The sequence below is a fragment of the Mesitornis unicolor genome, unplaced genomic scaffold (genome assembly GCF_000695765.1).
Source record: "Mesitornis unicolor isolate BGI_N332 unplaced genomic scaffold, ASM69576v1 scaffold50539, whole genome shotgun sequence".
NCBI classification, from domain to species: Eukaryota; Metazoa; Chordata; class Aves; order Mesitornithiformes; family Mesitornithidae; genus Mesitornis; species Mesitornis unicolor.
In genome coordinates, this window is record NW_010207586.1 from 9,038 (window position 1) to 28,262 (window position 19,225).

At 39.7% G+C, this 19,225-nt stretch overlaps 1 protein-coding gene across 1 annotated transcript; it reads right to left on the reverse strand.

Annotated features, from left to right (window-relative positions):
- Positions 1 to 552: 552 nt before the first annotated feature.
- EAF1 (ELL associated factor 1) lies at positions 553 to 16,383 on the reverse strand (the record flags this gene model as incomplete). Its single annotated transcript, XM_010192158.1, has 5 exons — positions 553 to 1,071; positions 3,614 to 3,844; positions 10,409 to 10,575; positions 12,982 to 13,118; positions 16,289 to 16,383. Coding segments are annotated over 5 exons (677 nt in total), but the record flags the coding sequence as incomplete, so codon positions are not given.
- Positions 16,384 to 19,225: the final 2,842 nt, after the last annotated feature.

The following is a 19,225-nucleotide window of genomic DNA, read 5'->3' on the forward strand; positions in this document are numbered from 1 at the left end:
CAATACAAACTAAAGTTTACCTGGACAACTGTGGTGGGAGAGAGACGTGTGCCATTTCAGAATTGTTTAATCATCTCTTTCTGCTCTCTCTAGGAAACTGCAAACAGGGCTCTGGACTTAAGAGTTTCAGTCAGTCCAGTATCTTGTATTTGAGATGTCACAGTTTCACTGGTCTTCAGGTTCCTAAATATTTCCTGAAGATTTAGGTCTGAATGTCTGAATGAGTTAAATGAGACACTTCACTTGCACAAGAAAATGCTGATCTGGTTCTTACTTGGATGTGTTCAGGTGACCGATATATATCCTTTATCTTGCTGGACTAACTATGCCCAGAGTACAGCTGGCTGCATGTGAAATACAGCTCTTGTTCACATAAGCAATCTGAAGAGGTTTCAGCATTGCTCCCTATAGGAAAGGTGGCAGGAACTGAAGCCCTGTTTAAAAAAACCTGCTTATAAGGCACTGGTGCAGCGAGGTTTGTGGCAAAAATGGTTTTATGAATTCTCTTTTCCTACTGTTTAAAAGTAAGTCCATTAAATCAATCATAAATAGCCAAAGAAATCAACTTAGCATTGAAACTCAATTTATAACAGTCCTACTTCAGTGCACACACTAGCTCCTCTATGTTTTTTTAAAATTCATTGGCTCATGCTCATCCTATGTACAAAAGTCCCCCTCAAATTCATGATGGGCTCAGTATCTTCTACAAACAAGAAATTTTTAGATGACATCGTGAAGTTACACATTAAACTTATAGATGACGGACAGGAACATATATTGGCTTACTCACTGTACATATCTATTTAAAGCTTTAAAAGAATAAAAATATACACAAAATATACACTTAATTCACAATGTAAAACAGCCCTCAATTTCTCCTATTTTGTAGGGTTATGAATTTCTTCTATTAAAATTCCACACGTGGAACTATCTCTGTGCCAGCTCCTCTTCGTAAACAATAGGATCACTTCAAGGTAAATTAGTTCTTCATGTGTATGTAACAGAAACAGCCAAAGCTCAGCCTCTAGTCATCACTGTCGCTCCCAGACTCACTCAACTGCAAGTCATTTCCTATGGAAAACAAAAAATAGCAAAGCACAACAAGTGGGTAGGTGTTAATTCACAGTTCATGGCAATGAAACCAAAGAGACACATTTACACTGGAAGATGTAAATAAGAATAACACAAAAAATTAATACAAAGATCATCTGTCATTTAATGAAACTGCTCCCCGTGCCCAAAAACATTAAGAGCTGCATGGGGCTAATAGATGGTCAGATCCAGGCCAAACTGAGCATCCTTGGCTCCACAGCCACCAAAGCTGCTCCCTGGTGGGAGAACAGCACTTCCCCTGCTAGCAGCTGCAGTGGGCATCCCACGGCCTCCACCCAGCCAAGCTTCCGTTACATGGCTCTGGGACAAGGCACTGGGGAATTCCCTGGCTTTCTTAACCCTTCTAAAATGGTTTGTCTGTTTTAAGGCCATTTGGGTAGACAAGGCAAGGCCTCCACATGTCAATAAACCAAAAGGAGTGTTAAATCCATCACAACTCAAGGCTATCGGCTGAACTAAGCTGACACATGCTTTGATGGTGAAGGCCTCTCTTCAAAGTGCAAAGAGATCAGACAAAAGGCAGCCAGGATATCACAGAATCACAGGATGGGAGGGGTTGGAAGGGAAGAAGATGAAGATGATCTGAAGATCATCCAGTCCAACCCCCTGCCAGAGCAGGATCACCTAGAGAAGATCACACAGGAACACGTCCAGGTGGGTTTTGAATGTCTCCAGAGAAGGAGACTCCACAACCTCCCTGGGCAGCCTGTTCAGTGCTCTGTCACCCTCACAGTAAAGCAGTTTTTCCTTACGTTTAAGCTCAACCTTCTGTGTTCCAGTTTGTGACCACTGCTCTATGTCCTGCTGCTGGGCACAACCAAGAGTCTGGTCCCATCCTCCTGACACTTGCCCTTTAGATATTTATAAGCATTAATGAGATCCCCCTCAGACTCCTCCAGGCTAAACAAACCCAGCTCTCTCAGCCTCTCCTCATATGAGAGATGCTCCAGTCCCCTCATCATCTCAGTGGCTCTATGCTGCTTCTCTGCACAGCTTTCTGGTGTTTCAGCCACTCCATATGAATTAATCCTACAGTCTCAGACCCTGTTTTGCAGACCATTTGTGATTTGGTGAGGTGGAGGAGATAAAAGTAGGCAAGAATGATGCTTGAGTTTTGGTAACTGAACCGAAACCTTCCAGCATTCTCCCATGGCCCTGCCCCAAACACTGGTCCTCTGAGGAGCAGCTATGCAACGGCTATGTCATGGATTTCCTCGTCTCCTCTCCACTTTTATGAAACAAGAACTTGGGTTAGGGAGATTTTCCCCATGTAGATAGTCACCAGCGACTTGAATGCTCAAGGCCATATTAATCCTTGACAAAAAAAAATTAAAACCAAACACAAAAATCATTGCCTGACAAAAAGGAGCTACCCTACCAGTTTCAAAACTCTCCTTGAGTCAGAGGCTGCTTGACATTAAACGACCTAAGCAGTATTGTTGTCATGGCCCAGGAGAAGCAGGGAAGAGGCAGCTCACAACCAGAAACAGGGAAACAGAAAGAGTCCTACTGACTTTGCTGAACTTTGGATTTCACTTAGGCATGCATTACTGACAGGAAGACTGACAGGCCTCTCTAGTTTTCCAGCTGGCCTTTTCAGTATTGTCTGCATAATATACTTGTCTTCTCAAACCTGGAAACCCTGCAGATATCTATATTTAAACTCCAACAGTCCCCTCTGTGTGCGTGCCAAGAGATGTACACAAACATGCTTCAGGAGAAATTAAGAACAATTTATGATAATCAAGTTCTGGGTTTTTTGTAAATGCAGTATTTTAACTCCACTGATCTAGCATACAGAAAGAGCAACACAGATGTACACCACTTCCCCAGAGAGAGTCTCATGGGACAAAACTATGCTTTAAAAATGCTTTTTACACTTTTTAGATGGTGGAGTGAGTTTGCACTGATTCAATGCTTGCAAACACCATAGTGGTAATATTTTAACCAAATACATGGCACTTTAAATTTCCCTTCAAAATGTGGTATTTGTGAAAATGCAGCTGAGATCAACACAGTGTAAAGTAAATACTCTGACAAAGCAATGCAGCTAATAATGAAGGCCACAGAGACTGTGCATTTATGACCACAGGACAGCCTTGTGACATTCACAGCTCTTCACAGACCTTTAACTGACACATGTGACAACCCCGCTATTTATGTTTAATCTGTGTTTTCATAGTAAAATAATTCCCATCCTCCAGTGCACCAGATCCTTCTGCACAGATGCTTTGCTACCCACTCATTCCACCTGGAAGCCTGAATCAAGGCATAGCATGGTCAACGAGCCCACAGGCTCTTGACCAAACTGAAGCAATCTCCACACCTTCAGACAGGCCTCAGCCTTCTGTTCAAAAAACCTGACCAAATATTTCAGCCAGGGCAGCTCCCTAGGATTACTGTTTGGCAAACAGCACTTCACAGAGTTAGCCTAACATGCTAAGAAAATGAGTGGTCTCCAGCAGCTTCCCACAGCAATAAGACACAAGTCTTTACTTACGGAGCGTGTTCATGAGTTGATTGCTTCCTTGTGGCCTGCTGGTGCCGTTAGCAACAGCATTCCTGTTGTTATACTGCTGGTGCGGTGGCTGGGAAGGGGAAACATGTGCTGGCTCTTCCCCCTCACTGCTGGAGCTTTCATCTTCACTCCCAGATGAGCTTTCTGAATCCGACGAGCTGCTTCCACTGCTGCTGCTCATCTGCTCAATAATTTCAACCTCTGCTCTCAGCTCTGAAATAAAAGGACATTCATCTGGTTGAAACCATAAACAGGGCCCCATGGAATTTTGGAAAAGAATGTGAAAATTCAGTATTGTTGTCAAGTATAAGTTATCACATCAAAATATCTCACATGAGAGAGGGAGACAGGAAGGAAAACCAAAAAGTTCTGAAAACTTTTTTACTTAGTTATTGCAGATAAATTTAAAGAAGCAACAGCATAGGTTAGTATCATAAAACATTCACTTCTGCTATTATTATTTATATACTTTACACTCCTGAAAACACCTCCTGCTTCATTATTTTTGACAGGTTTTGTGCTCTACATACAAAGTAAGTACATTTCCTGATTGAGGTTTACAGGCCAACAGCCAGCACAGTTTTTTAAAACATCTTAAAGTGGAGGAATCCAAATTGTTAGAGGTCAGTGACATTTAGGCATTTGGAAAACACAAAAAAGGGGGCAGAGGGCATAGGCACATGATCACAACAGAAACTGTCTTGTCTTCAGATAATGTATGAAACTGCTCCAGTGCGAAGTAGCACAACTCATTTTAAACAAACTTCAGAAGCCAATGGATGACATTGGATAACTTTGCAGTGGGGCAGGTGAGAATATTCACAAGTTGGGAAGTTGAAGCAATGCCTTAACCTGCTATAGACCTTACAAGTAGCCAGGAAAACAGAGAGACTACTCAGAAACTGGGAAGTAATTCAAGTCAGACACACCCCACCTCAGAGTTTCCAGTGCAAAGAAACACTGGAATACCATGACAGCACCACAACACCTAGCGTTGGCTCAACAACTGGTTACCAACCAGCTATTAAGGCAGGTCATTCCAAGTCACACCATATTGTTAAATTTATCATAATTGTAAGTGGTCTAAACACTATCAGAGGACAATTCTTTTGTATTCACTCTCAAACTGGAGTATCTAATGACTCAGTTCACCTAGGCAGGTTTCCATTAAAGAACAATATTCCCATGCAGATTAAGCATAGGATGTGAAACCCTCGAAATTTGGCTTTTGTTGTGCTAACAGCTGTATACCCACAGGGTTAGAACTCAGTGCTTGCCCTGAGAAGTCACAGGCTAAGAGGACAAGAATGAAAGAAGGGACAGATGAGGTATTACCATCTCTACCTGACAAATGGAAACTGATGTGTATCGGAGTGAGGTGAACCCCAGCGCCTCAGCTGAAGACATCCTTCTTGTGTATGGCATAGCCAGATCACGTAAAATGAGTCCTTTCTTTATGTAAAAATGGTGCAATTTTAATGATTCTAATCTCCAGCCCCCACAGGAGTAAGTCTGAGCAACTGAAACTCTTCCCTTTTTTTTCATAAGGCCCATTTTCCTTGGGCTGCTCAACACTGAGCTGAGTAATAGCTAAGTTTTCAGCCTCCACATTATTTGCTGAAGAGAGTTCCTCTAGCTCAGCATGTATTGGTTTTAGAAATTAAGCTTTCCTTCGCTGGTTTTAAAATGGCTATTTTTAATTTCAAAGTTCAAAGCTCAATTTCAAATGCTATGGTTCTATTGAATCAGAGGCAAGGAAGGTGTATTGAAAGGGAACAACCATACGACTAACTCTGACTGACTATTTAAGGATAGTGGGGTTGTTCCTGCAACTTTCTTCCCAAATCTAGATCCCCGACTAGACCACCTGTGTTCTCTGCACCTTATTTGTATGCCAGGTAAAACTTTTTCATCTTGAAGACATAGCATAAGAGATCATTGGAAGAGGGAGGAAGAATATATGATTAGCTCAACAGAAGATAATATTTGCACTATAATGTCTTTCTCCCTTATTCCCTCTCAACAGTCTTGCAGGTTTTAAAAATCCATTTCATGCCTGGAGTCTGATACACAGACAAATGAGCACTTGTAAGTCACTGTTCTCAGCCTATCCATATTAAGAATTTCAAATGGTAACTATTCTCTGTGTTCAAGGCTAAGAAATTCATAGGGGAAAGCTAATGAAAAGGTAAACAGAAACAAGGGTTCTTTCTCTTTAAAATGCCCAGATTTATTTTGTTTCCTAGCTTAACAGTGTAAAATTTATTCACCTCTCTAGCGATGATTAGAGTTGTTAGTTGTAAGTTATAGTGATAATAACAATATGTTGTTAGAATATTCTGGATTATAGCAAGCTCAAACACCTATAGACCAGTCTATAAGAGATCCAATAAAGAAGTCTAACAAGGGACAAGTAAGTGTCTGAGAATGACACACGTATGCTTACAGAGCTAGAGAGTCTATGGCTGAAATGGAGGAATGTTGGCACATGGTCCAGGAAGAACATAGCAGCCCAGAAAGCAGCCTATAAAATAGTGTGAAGATGGTGAAGCAATCTAAGAGGCATTGGTGGTGAAAGGGAAAAGAATTAGAGAACTAGGAAAAAAAAATCTAAATAAGAATTTTGAACTCACACAGTAGGTGAGGAGATAACTGAAGGAAGTGATGCAGTCTGACAAACGGGAAAGGAAGATTAGTCTAGATAATTTTAAACAGAATTAGAGATTAGTGTCAGATTGCAAAGTAAAGGTTTTCTGCTGGGGAGGCAGAAAACTGTGAGCTCATAAGAGAGTTTTGATTATGAGGTGGGAAAGGGAGAATGCCTTGGAAAAAGTGGTTAAGGCCCACTATGATGAATACAGGTAGAGAGAGCAAAACAGCACCAGTATCACAAGCTTCAAGGACTGGGAAGTTAAGGGTGTTAACAGTCTAAGCCCATCTTCTCTGGGTCTCTGTTGTCTCTTAATTCCTCAAACCCAGAATTCTAAATATCTTGGCTGACCAGATGAGAAAAAAGCAACTGTTTTCACTAAAGTTATGGTGGCTGCTGCTTCGCTAAAAGTCTGTCAGGCTGAACTCCAGCAAGACCACTAAGGAAGCATCTTCAAAACTCTCTTGTGTCACCCTGTTAAAGATGGTGGCTAAGCCAAAAACAACATCAACGCCTTGTAGGAAAAATACATCTGCTTTAAAATAGTCAAATTTCGCATTTTCTTATTTGCCTGTTATGCTTAGTGCAATTATAGGTACCAAAGCCTTGGCTAAATGTTTCCTTGTGGTGCCTTCAATTAAAATAGTTGTCTGTATATACGTGTACATATATGCTAAGCTGAACAACAGAGGAGTCAGATTTTTCCTAGACCTTTCTGTGCTGTAAGATCAAACACCTCACGTTGATGCACCTTTAAGATTTAAAACATGACAAGAGTCAGGATGTACAGCAGTTACTATTAAGAAAGCTTTCCATATAGTAAAGTTTTGAACACCTGCCTTAATTGAGTTTACATCATCTGAAAAGACTGACATTGCTAGGGGAACCTTGTCTTTTGCTCATTTCATGTTACAACTGTAGGCTTTCTTTTAAGAAAACAAAATGGCTTACTATTTTATACTGGCAGTCAATGCAGTTATTAGAGTAAAAAAAAAACCAAGGTCACAAATCATTATACAAACAAAACAGCCTCTCTTAACACGACTGTCTTCTGTGTAGATACAGTATCAAATGTCCTAATTTCTTTCCATAATAACTAAGAGTTTTTATTCTTCTCTCAATTCCAACAGGCTATGCAGAATTTTTAACTGAAGCCCTAACATTGGGCTACAAGAATACCAAGGACTTTTGGGAATTCAGTTCAGGAAGTCACTCAGTTTTAGGGAGTATAAGGTTGTATGGTCACGGCAGAATGCTCACTGTTAATAATGATATGCAAGGTGGAGAGAAATCAACCTGATACTGGCACTTTGAGTACGTGGAGATTGCAGCTAGAAGAGGCAGTATTTTATATCGAAGTACAGAAAATTTGATTGAGATGTTCTTGAGAGACAAGCACAGTGCTATGGTATAATCCTTACAGACTACAGCTGCATTTTAGGCAAATAAGAACTGCTCAGATTTTTAAGCGCTGAATTTACAGTCTCCAAACCAGAAATATGTTTTTGTGGGTTTTTTCCCCAAGTACGGCATGCTGTAATTATGCCAATGTTTTTAAAAATTATGTCAATGTTATTAAAAACATTTCTGTTGTGGTCAAATATGTCTGATAAACCCCGATTATTTCATGCACATAAATAGCTCTATTGTGGTCTATGTGTGCAAATGTTCATCGCTTAATGAAATGTTATCAGATGTAGCAAAGTAATCAAACAAACAAGCTCTTACCCTTTCTTTTGCTCCCTTCAGGCAAGAGGACAATATAAAAGCTTGCAGGGGAAAAGATTCCTCTGGTGCAGGACCCTAGACACAGCCTCCCAAAGGCCTCTCTGTGTGCAGGAAAGGACTGGTTCAACTCCCACGTGCTCTGACGCTGTCCTCAGGCACTGTTGTACAAGCAGCTGTGTAATGGGACAGAGAACCAACCCCCTGCCTGAAAGCTCGTTTCCCAGCTCATCTGTAAGGGGAACTACGGGAATGGACAACTGAGGGTACTGGGGAAAAGCAGAAACCTGCACTGAGGTTACCTGAAAACTACTGTTAAACATTACAAGGGCTGTGTCTTACCACACCCTTAAGTAGGGCATATTGGGAGCAAGAGAGCATCATAGCACCAGAGACCCTTTCAGCCACCTCCTTTAGGGACTGTAAGTTCTGTGTTGTCCATTAAAGAAAAAAAACCCGCAGAATTTCAGCTTTATGTTTACCTTTCTTTTCTACAAAACAGGTACTTCACCCAAAAGGAAAGCCACTGCTCGAACGGAAAGAACACTTCAGAGTCTCTTCAGAACTCACCACTCTTTTTTCATAAAAAGACACAATAAGGGAAGATAACAGGACTGAAGACTATCTCACAGGCTTTACAGTTAAGTTTTATTATTTTCATTGTAGAATCGTGCCATTTTAGTTCTACCTTTCCCAAGTAGATTCTTATGATATAAATGCTAATGCTCTGGATAATAAATGCTGGAAAAAGGTTATAAAGAGCATATACTGTAAGCAAGAAAAACCCTGCCCAGCTATTTCTGCTCTTTTTGGTCCTTGAATGACTCTCCCTGAAGTCTTATTTTTAGTACAAGCCAGATGTTCTTTTGCTTGATTTTGGAAACAAAACTCCACAGGTTATTTATTTGGAGGTACTTTCCAATAAAAGATGATCAGGTGGCAAAGAATTACTAGTACAGTTCTAAACAATGTGATGTATACTTTAGACCACTGGAAAATGGTCTTTGTAGAACAGATGTCACACCAGGCAAATGTAATTATTTCACTATAACACAACCTTTACAAATTGCTGTATGTATACAAAAGAGTGCTCCAACGGTTAAGTAACTTGTTATGCGTTACAAAAAAGACATTTAAAATTCATAACTGATTAAATTTTTAAATTTATACATATCACCTGTTATCTTTCTCCTTACCTATTACACAGAAAATAAAAATGGCAATGCAGCTAAGGGAACTGTAGCTAACAGATTCTCAGACTTTGATTCTGTCTGCTGACCAGTGTCCAGGGATTGAAAATACTACTGCTGCGAAAGAGTGAGACCAGTCAGCACCTATGCAAACACACAGATAACTTGGCAGTAAAAAAGTCACCTAGGGATTACCATGAACTGAAAAAATATCCTGCTAAGTAATTAACATAGTCTGGGCAATTAACATAGGCTAAGTCTACAGACAAAAATAGATATTTAGGACAGAGAAAAAAGAAAGACACAGGAAAAAAAATACTAGACAGAAAGAACAAACTTAAAATAAAATAATTGCATCTGGTGCCAGACAAGAAACACAAAAGAATGAAATAAAAATTTAAATTTAAAGTCTTCCTCATTCTGACTGTGTTATCCATAGCAAAACAAGGTATCACAGCAGTATGAAAGGATGGACAGGGGCAAAGAAAGTGCACCCTGCCCACAGCAAAACACTGAGACAAAGCATTGCTTGAGCAGGAGACTGAGTCGAGCCAGTCTTCCGTTCAAGGCACTTTAACAGAAGTATAGCAACTATATGGCAAACGTGACCGAAGCTGCAGAGGAGCAGTTGTGGTAAAGGGAAAGCTGCAGGGTTGTTCACTCTCTCATCTCTTCCCTATTAACATTACTTGGCACGACACAAGTGCCAGGTCTTGTGCTGGGAATTCAGCCACCGAGCCCTTCCATCCCACTGGCAACTGGCTCCAGCCTTACTCAGTACAGGAATAATTTTCGGCCAAGTTATTTGATTGCATAAGTAGATCTTGGACCATCAGCTTTTGCTGTTGCTGTCGTTGCCCAAGACACCGATTCAACTTGTCTAGCACTCAGCTACAGGTTTCTGAATCCACACATATTTTGTCTTCTTTTCAGAACAGCGAAACAGTTTGGAAGAGAGAAAATTACCCAGAAAGAGAATGTTCTCTCGTGCCAGAGAAGACTGCAGTATAAATATCTGTGCTGGCAGAAGAGAATAAATAATTCACTAAGATGCCTTAAAATGAGATATAAAGACGACAAACCAGCTGTCAAGTACCATCTTTTAATCCCTGAACATTCTAACATTTTTATAAATTGCACAATCATAGTTTTTATTATAAAGACAAAAGATAAAACCAAGCAAAACTCAGGAAACTACAAACCCTTCTTTACCTCTCTTAATGTCATCCAGCTGAGGCTCAGGCGAAGGATTATCTTTCAAAGGAGAAGTTTTAGGTCCAACTGCTGGCTTGGTTGGGGCTCTGAACTGTGAAGGAGGCTGAGAGGCTCGGGCAGACTGTTGTTCTATTCGAGCTTGGATCTTACTGCTGCCCTCTGCTCTGAAAAAACAACCAGAGACATCCAGTGGTACCGTGCAGTTACGTTCAGCTTTTTCAGTATCCTTGTACTAGTACATAATCTATGACTTCCTTTTGTACAGATCTCTCCTTTGTTTTATAAAGATAAACAGTGAATTACAGCTTTCTGTATGCAACACTTGTTTTCAAAAGTAAATATGCATATACAACCACACTACAACACCCTTACAAAATGTATTTTCGAATCCAGATGTGGTTCAGTGGTGCCAAATTCTCTACTTGAAGAACAATGAAGGCTTTAATTTAGCAATTAGTATTTATATTCCTAAAAAACTGAAAAAGCAATCAGTAATTTTAAGTAACTACATGATAACACAAGCACACTCATAACAAAATCCTGCTTAAAACAATCACAGCAAAAGAAACAACTTTCTCACTTACAATTAAATAATCTCAAACTGAACTCTCTTAGAGGTCAACCTGACTAGAGCAATCACTCTTACTGCTAAATACACCATGCAAGCATTTAATTCCTGTTTTTCAATCATACTATCCCTTCAAAATACTTTAAGCTGTTTCCTTAATGGGAAATAGTCTCCAGACTTGCTGTTCACTTCAGATCAGGTATGTCTGACTTCTACTGAATCAATGATGTGATTGAGACTGTAGGACAGTCAATATCCGTGGCAGAAAAAACCCACAAACCAAACCAATATACTTATTCAGGTCCCTCAATGGTACACCATAATGAGGTTTAAGTGTGTGGTGCATTTATCACGTAACACCAAGCCTTCTGAGGTATGGCTTTATGTGGTGTAGCACAGAAGCAGCCCATATTAATTAATTTATACCTGAGCTCAGCTTCAGCTCTAGGAGAGTTCCAGCTCTGCAGTGTGACACTTTTGCCTGTGCTAATCCCACTGCAAAACAAGTTAAACCAGCCCATGAGGAACTTCCCAAGATTTCGCCTAAACCGCTCCTGGTATCTGGGCTCAAGCATTTAGCACTAATTCGGGTATCTCTGTGCCTCATTGAATTGCAGATGCAACCTCAAAAACGAAGCACAGAACCACCTCTTCACTCATCACTGAAATGCAGCTATTAAATACCACATTAATGCAGTTCACAGTCATTTACAATAGAAGTGAGGATTTGGAAATACACTCACTGTATCAAGTGAAAGGTAAAAGCAAATTATTGTTTCCAGTATTAATGATGCTCTTGATACTACAGAAGGTTTTATGTAGAATAAGTGCAATTACTCCCTCATCAATGACGTTAGCACTAAAAACTCTGTTCCCACAGAGTGTCAACAGGTCGTTAAAGATCAAAGTAGCCATGAAAAATATTTTGAAAAAGGAAAAAAGACATCTCTGATCTAGAAACCTGAATGACCTTGCAAAGCATTACTCCTCAAAATAGGGATCTTACAATTTTTTTACTACCCTGCCTCTGCTTGAGAAAAGTTGAAATATTCACTTTACCAGAGCCAAAACTCAGTGGATCCAAACACCTCACTGAACGCAAGCCCTCTTGCACTTCTTTTCCCCTTTCTGACTTAAGCTTCACCTGGATAAAGTCCAGAACTTACATTGGGAATTCAAATCTCATCTGTGACGTGCTCATATTCACTGGACAAGACGAATGCCACATGGATGAGTTTTCGCATCACTGATTCAGGAGTGTTACAGTCCTTTTACCTTGAACTGAAGGTGCTCTTAGCAAACTTTCAGCCAACTGCTGATGAGCTGCAATCTGCATTTCTAGTAGTTTTAGCAGCTAAAAGTCCTACACTGCAACGAAGTTGAGGGTTTTTTTAAATGTAAAACCTGTAAAATTATTTAAGAGCTTTTTCTCCAGGAGACATTTGAGTAACTGCTTTCTCTTTAGATCTCAACAATCTGTGCTCTGGTGATGTTGAACAAACATGATCCACAGACTTCAGGTACTTGCAGAGCAGCAAAACTACTAAAAATGTTCCAACTGCACACTTTGTAGCATTTGTGCAGTCAAGTGAGAATATTGGGTCAGAGGGGATTTCTGGCCTCAGCAATTCTAGGCAAAACCTCATAACCATTATTCCTAATACAGTTCACCTCCTCAGCTGGAGGCTTTGGACTTGTGTTCCACTTTACGTAACACTGATTCAACACAGGGATGAGTGTTTCTTGTACCGTAAGAGTGCATTATTAAAGCATCATAACTCCCACAGGAAGCTGTAGGGGAACAAATCTAGCAAGTCCAACAATCCTTTTGACAGCCTAATACTTCCATGGCCTCTGTCAGCTAACTAGAGATTCCTGAAACATCCCATCCTTCAGCCAGCTTCCAAAGCTTCAAATCATCAGAGTTCTGGTTCAGAAGACAGCCTGAAGAAGAAACTTCAGCAAGAATTAATCCTATAAACAGCCCTGTCCCCAGCTTTACCTTGTTTTCTTGACTTGAATGCTGCTATTAAGTTTTTCCAGCATATATTCCCCAGTGTCATGATCGACAATAAGCACACAGTCCTTCTGATATGGCCTTTTATTTCCTTTAAACACAGTCATTGGTGGAGTTGAACCCTGGTATCAAAGAAAGAACACACATTTGTTTGGTTATCATCCCCTACCCAAAAGCTTATAAACACTAAGAGAAACGAATATACGTACTGTTCTGACCAAGAGGTCATAAGCAGTTTACGTTTAGTACCTACAGAAAATGTTCATTCATGAAAAGGGAAAAATACAGTTATATGCACTAGATGAGACGTTTCCTCGTAGCAATATTATGCCTTTCATCATTTTAAGTGCCTTTGCAGTGACAAAACATCTTCTCCACGGTTGCCATTATTTACAGTTCTCATTCCCAAAATGGTAACATAACCGAATTTGCATAGCTGGTCCTGATAAGTGTCAGAAATCTTCTTGACATTTCTGCTCAGGAAATCTTGTGTTTGAATAAGAAATAGAGGTCTAATTATTCGCTTAGCAGAACCGTTGCCTAAAGAAATATGCGGTCAATTGAAAAACAATTTAAACTACTTTGTAATTTATATATATATATATGGCAATATTTTCATAGTGGATTACAAGCAACTGCCACAAAGTATGTAAGAACAGCTGCCTTCTTCAAAGTCAGATTAGCACATAGAGCCATGCAATTATACCAAAATGCCTTCTGAAGAGCAAATGGGGTAATTTTGACACCTTCCAGAAAGTCCTCGAGTCCACACAATGCTGCATAGAGCCATAAAATTCTAATGGCTCAGACTGAGAAGCAATAAAGACAAACTCATGTGGTGGTGCATGCTGGCTAACTGCTACTGCATGCAGGAACAGGCTGACTCATACATCCGGATTTGGGGTTACATGGGGCAGAACCTATGGTCTATCTGCACACAGCAGCGTGGACACACACCTGGCCATGTCACAAAAGAACATGTTACTCAAAGGAGATATATAGAAATATATTCTCAGCTATGAAACCTCAGATTTCTCTGTAATGTATAGCTACTGTACAAAATCAATTAAAAAAGAAAAAATGTTTACTCATGTGCACTTCTGCACATGCTGTAGGAATGCAACCAAAACTGGGGAGAAAAGGGAGAAACGCGCTCTTCTACATTTTATGCAATTCCTATTTTCCATATTGCTAATAAATAGAATATACTTGAATTTAAAATGGTTTTGGAACAGTAAGGGTGAAAAATCTGAATTTCTAACAAAGATACAGTAAGAGATGCAGATACGATTCAGAAAAGGTGTCTCAGTACAGTCTAAGTCTTCAAATACTTCATTTTTATCATTCCTACATTTAAAAGGAAAGCAACACTTAACAGAATAAAAAGCAAGCTGAAAGTCAAATCCTGCTCACTGTTGACAACTAAGTCAGGAAACACATAATGCACAAATTTAATGAAAATTCATCAGAGTTTGTTGGCTATCATTCTGCTTCCCAGAATGCAACTTTGGCTAAAAAATAAGCAGAAATGGAATCCTGCTTAAGCAAATTAACAGTCCCACCCTTCTACTTAAAATTAAATGTTTAGGTTTTATGTTAGTGCCTAAACAACACTGTCTTGCAGATTCTGCCGACTGCAATGGCCAGCTCAGCTCTAAACCACAAAAGCAGGATAGAAAAAGAAGGTAGATGAAACAGGTAACATTTAATCAATTTATTTTCTTGTGTGAGAGTTTTTTAACAAACAGAAATTCTTCACTTCCCCAGTCGAGATTGTTTATCAAATATTAAAGCCAATAAATCCACATGTAGAAATAGTACTTCAGTTTATCCAAGCAGCAAGGGACACCAAAATATCTCTACTGAACAAATTTCAGAGATATCCTCAGGGACCAGGCAACTAAAAAAACCCACTCAGAATCTGAATCTCATCCAGCTGCTGGGCAACTGAAAACCAAAGCAGGATCCAGAAAATTCAGTAAATTCTCTCAGGATGAAACTATCTCAAAACTTCTCACTCTTTTCCAATATGCTCAGTATTTTCCAGTTCTCTGTCCAGAACACAGCAGCACTGCCTTGGAACAACATACATGCAGCAGCTGCATTCGGGGCAGTCAGCTGCCTAAGCATAACTATAAGATTAAAGCTTTTCACACTCGTGGGAAGACAATCAAATTAAACTAATCAATACAGAGATTTGGAAAGGGACATTACAGGTGATGTCATTCAACACAAAAGATGAATGAACAACACTGTTCCCAGTCAATCCAAGATGAATGCTACTGCTAGTAATCATATTGTTACCTGGTCTCAAATTGCACTACCATGCTCATTGTTTATATAGACAAAAACCAGTATGTGGCCTCCTGCAGCACTAAAGGTGACCAAAGCCATATAAAACCCAGGAGTGGGGGGGTGGGAGAGAAGCAGGCTAAAGCTTCATTCAGTGAGAATTACCAAAGTATCATCACCTACCAGTTAAAACCACCAACATGCTAGAATAAACAATGCCAAAAGGATCTGACATACGGCTTCCAAACTGACTGGTGTCCCCGTGCAATGACCAAACCCATTGATGTCTGTGAATTCTGGTTTATTGGCTTGACACACAGCATTAACTGCAGCTAATAAACAAATCCAGTTCCAGTGGATATGCAAGCCCAAGCACTTTCTTTTGTTTTGGGAAAGAAACCACTGAACCTTCAATTACAAAACAGCTGCACCTATAAACAGTTTGATCACTTGTTTTATTGCTGTGTGACTGTCGTCCTCACACAGTAGATCTTTATGGCCTAATTTGAGGAGGAAGTGGATGGGAAACCACTTCACTGCCACTCACCAGAACCGCCCCCCTCGCTTCCACTGATAAAGCTAAAGGCAGGGAACTCTATGCTATCTGTACGTGTAATGGGAAGAATACGCTTACAGGCCTATCTCTGGCTTCTGAACATTGAACCTTGACTAGAGCCCAAATTACTCTGCCTTTCTTCACTAAAAATGGATGGAAACCAGGTATAGAGCTGCAAGTAACAGTAAAAGTCTTCTTGCTATTCAAGGAAGAGTAGGAAGGAAGGAATCAAAAGTAAAGGGATGGCCTGCAACCTTACAAATATAACCCTTTCCAAATATTGCACAGTCCCTTCCTAAGGTAACACACAGCAAGTCTGGCTGCTCAAATATTGAACGCACTTGGATTATCAAAGATGAAAACGAAAAGAACATTTATGTTAGACCATAACTACGTTGCAAAGTTGTTGGAGAGTAAACAAGGATGCATATATAACAAACTTACGGGGATATGTGGCAAAGTGATTGTCACGTCATCTCCTTTGCCCACTTGGAGGTCGCCCTCACAAGATGTATCAATCGACGCTGGCTTAAAATCATCTAAAGAGGAAAACAATTGTGATTACATTTCTTAGAGTCCTCAGAAGTGCCATCCTGCCCTACAGAGAGTCACTGCACATTTGCTGTGATTACAGGGAATGCTAAAATACCTGCTACTGTTTACAGCGGGGCTGGAATAATGCACCAGTAAAATGTGACTGTGCTCAGCACCACAGTTGTATGACGGCACCAGATTCTAAACTTCCTTTTTAAAATGAAAGTAAAGTTCCAAACCTCGTGTTTGAAGACCAAAAGCAGACTTCTCGAAATCCCAGAGTGACACTTGATTTCACAGGTGAGTATAAAACTGTACCATGCATCTTCAAAGAGTATCAACTTCAAGACTTGGGGCTCAGCATGGCTCCTGCCAATTCCAAACCTGACTCTGTGACAAAGACTAATTAAGTGACACCAACCCATTTAGCCTTACTGGTATTTCTGGCTATTTAACAGCCATCTTGCCTCCACAACTCCTCCTGACACCTCAGATCACATTTATGAGGCAAAAAAGAGGTGCTGATCTTACTTCAGCAGGCTCCATGCTAGTCCAAAGCCACTGTGGATGGCAAGCACGACTACGGTGAGCCACTGTAATAGTTTTAAAGTAGCCCTAGTTTAAAATATTTTTGCTGCACTGTATAGAATGCTTTGTCCCCCAAACAAGGCACTTTTGTTTATTTATCTGAACTAAGAACATTTTAATTTAAAAGCATTTTCCCCTCATTATTCTGTCATGCTGGTGAGCCGTAACAAACAGAGAAAAAAAAAACTATCAGAACCTGCAATATTTTGACAGAGGATTTAGACAAAGTAAGATCAGACAGATATAGGTTGGTTTGCTTTGTTTTTAAAACAGTCCTCCATTCAATTCTAGCATCTCTGGATATGAAGAGGTGAAATTATATTCATGATCAAGGCTTTTAATTACTGAATTACTTAAGAAATTAGTATTTCAGAACAAATTGTAAATATAATCCCACATGAAAAGCACATATACAGAATAAAAAAACCAAACCCTCAGCTTGTAATAAATTCTCATTAAAAGGACGTTAACATCTAATTGAGTTTTACTTTGACAGCACAACAAGCAGAATCAGGCACACTTGACTTAATCCTCACGCCATAACTGCCAGACCGAATCATACCCTTCATTTTCATCTAAGCAGTCTATTTCTAGCTATTGTTTCCCACCTACTTTATGTGCAAGCTTGCTAAATAAAAGAAACCAGCTGTACAAGAGCTAGTGTCTTTGCCAAAAAGGGATCAAGAGTTTCCACAGCGCAGTCACTAAATTAAAAGGAATATCACTATCACACTTCTTTTTTAGGTATCAGCAAAATATAGTTACTATAAAAAAAACAAACACTCAACAAATTGTTTTCCTTTGGTCAGCTCACTAGATGTATGTGCTTGGCTAATCTTGAGGTAGATGGGAATGCACGTATGTGCCTCCAAATGTAACCACAGCCCTTTTTTCCAAAAGTCACATGTTTTTAAGATGTGTTTTCCACAGATAATCCAGTTTTTCAGTACAGTATTTCATAAACATTATGGAAAGGAACAAAGTATTTTAAGAAGGCTGACACAAATTTAGCACACAAAATCCTCTTATTGTAGTTTGTGTGAAGAGGATTACGGGAACAATATAATGGTCGGATCCCAGATAAATCATTCCAGATCAACAGTTATAAAAAAAAATTATAACCAGGAAATGAAGAGATCTCACTTGAAAGTCATGGATGGAAAATACAACACAAAGCTCTTTTGATATAAAACTGCATTCTTTCAGTTGCAGTCTGAAGAGCTTCAGCTTTTCAATCCCTTAAGAAATTATTGAAGCACTTTCAATTCTAGAAATCCAGTGTGTTTCTATATGGATATAGCTTGGGTTTAATTCATACACTACCAGACAACCTCATTCATTTGATAGTTTAGCTGTTTTAAAATTTTGATTTATAAATGGAGATTCACTAGTATGTTAGCACTGCATAAAACTATTCAAGGTTATATATAAACAGTTAAATGCACCAAACATATGGTTTGATAATTTTTAGCATGGTGGAATTATCTATAACCAGTGAGGTGAAACACACAAAACTTGTGTTAATCCACTAGACAGAGTTTACTATTGAGCGAAATAGCTTTGTCTCAGTCATTGACCATCTGCCTGAGTAACAGCTCAATCTAGAAAGCTGTTCCTTCAAGTTGCACTCCGGTGACTATTATCACCAAAATCACTTACTCATAGCATATAAATACAGGCCATGAGACTGGGCCTAGGAATATGCATCATAAGACATAAAATCCTACTGTTAACTGTATCATTTCCACACCTTAATACAAAGCTACTGAAATACAAGTTTACTTTCATTTACTATCGATGATTTACTACTCATTTTAAACCCTGGGCTCATTGAAGGGATGAAAATGCAATTTCTTGTCCACAGAATTCAAGTATGGAGATACAGTGAGCTCCTCTTCAAACCAATCTTCTAATACAAAATTAAACATTCTCAGTGCTAGAACAGAGCAGTTGGAATAATACCTGGTGTCTTTAAAAAAAGCCAAACAACAAAACCCTGTACATATTTTTAAAATTATTCCAAAATTTCATAACTGCTCAAGACCCTACCTCAGGTTTTTATGTTTTATTTTAAACCCCCCTCCCTACCAGCGCTTCTCGCTGGCATCCGCCTCCCCCTTGTCCCCTCACGCTGCCCGCCGGGGTGAAAACACTCGTGGGAAGGAAGATGGACGCTGGAGCGGGGGGGCGAGGCAGGGGGGAGACGGGCACTGGGGGTGAGGGGGCGGGAGTGAAAGCAAGGGAGACGGGCGCTGAGGG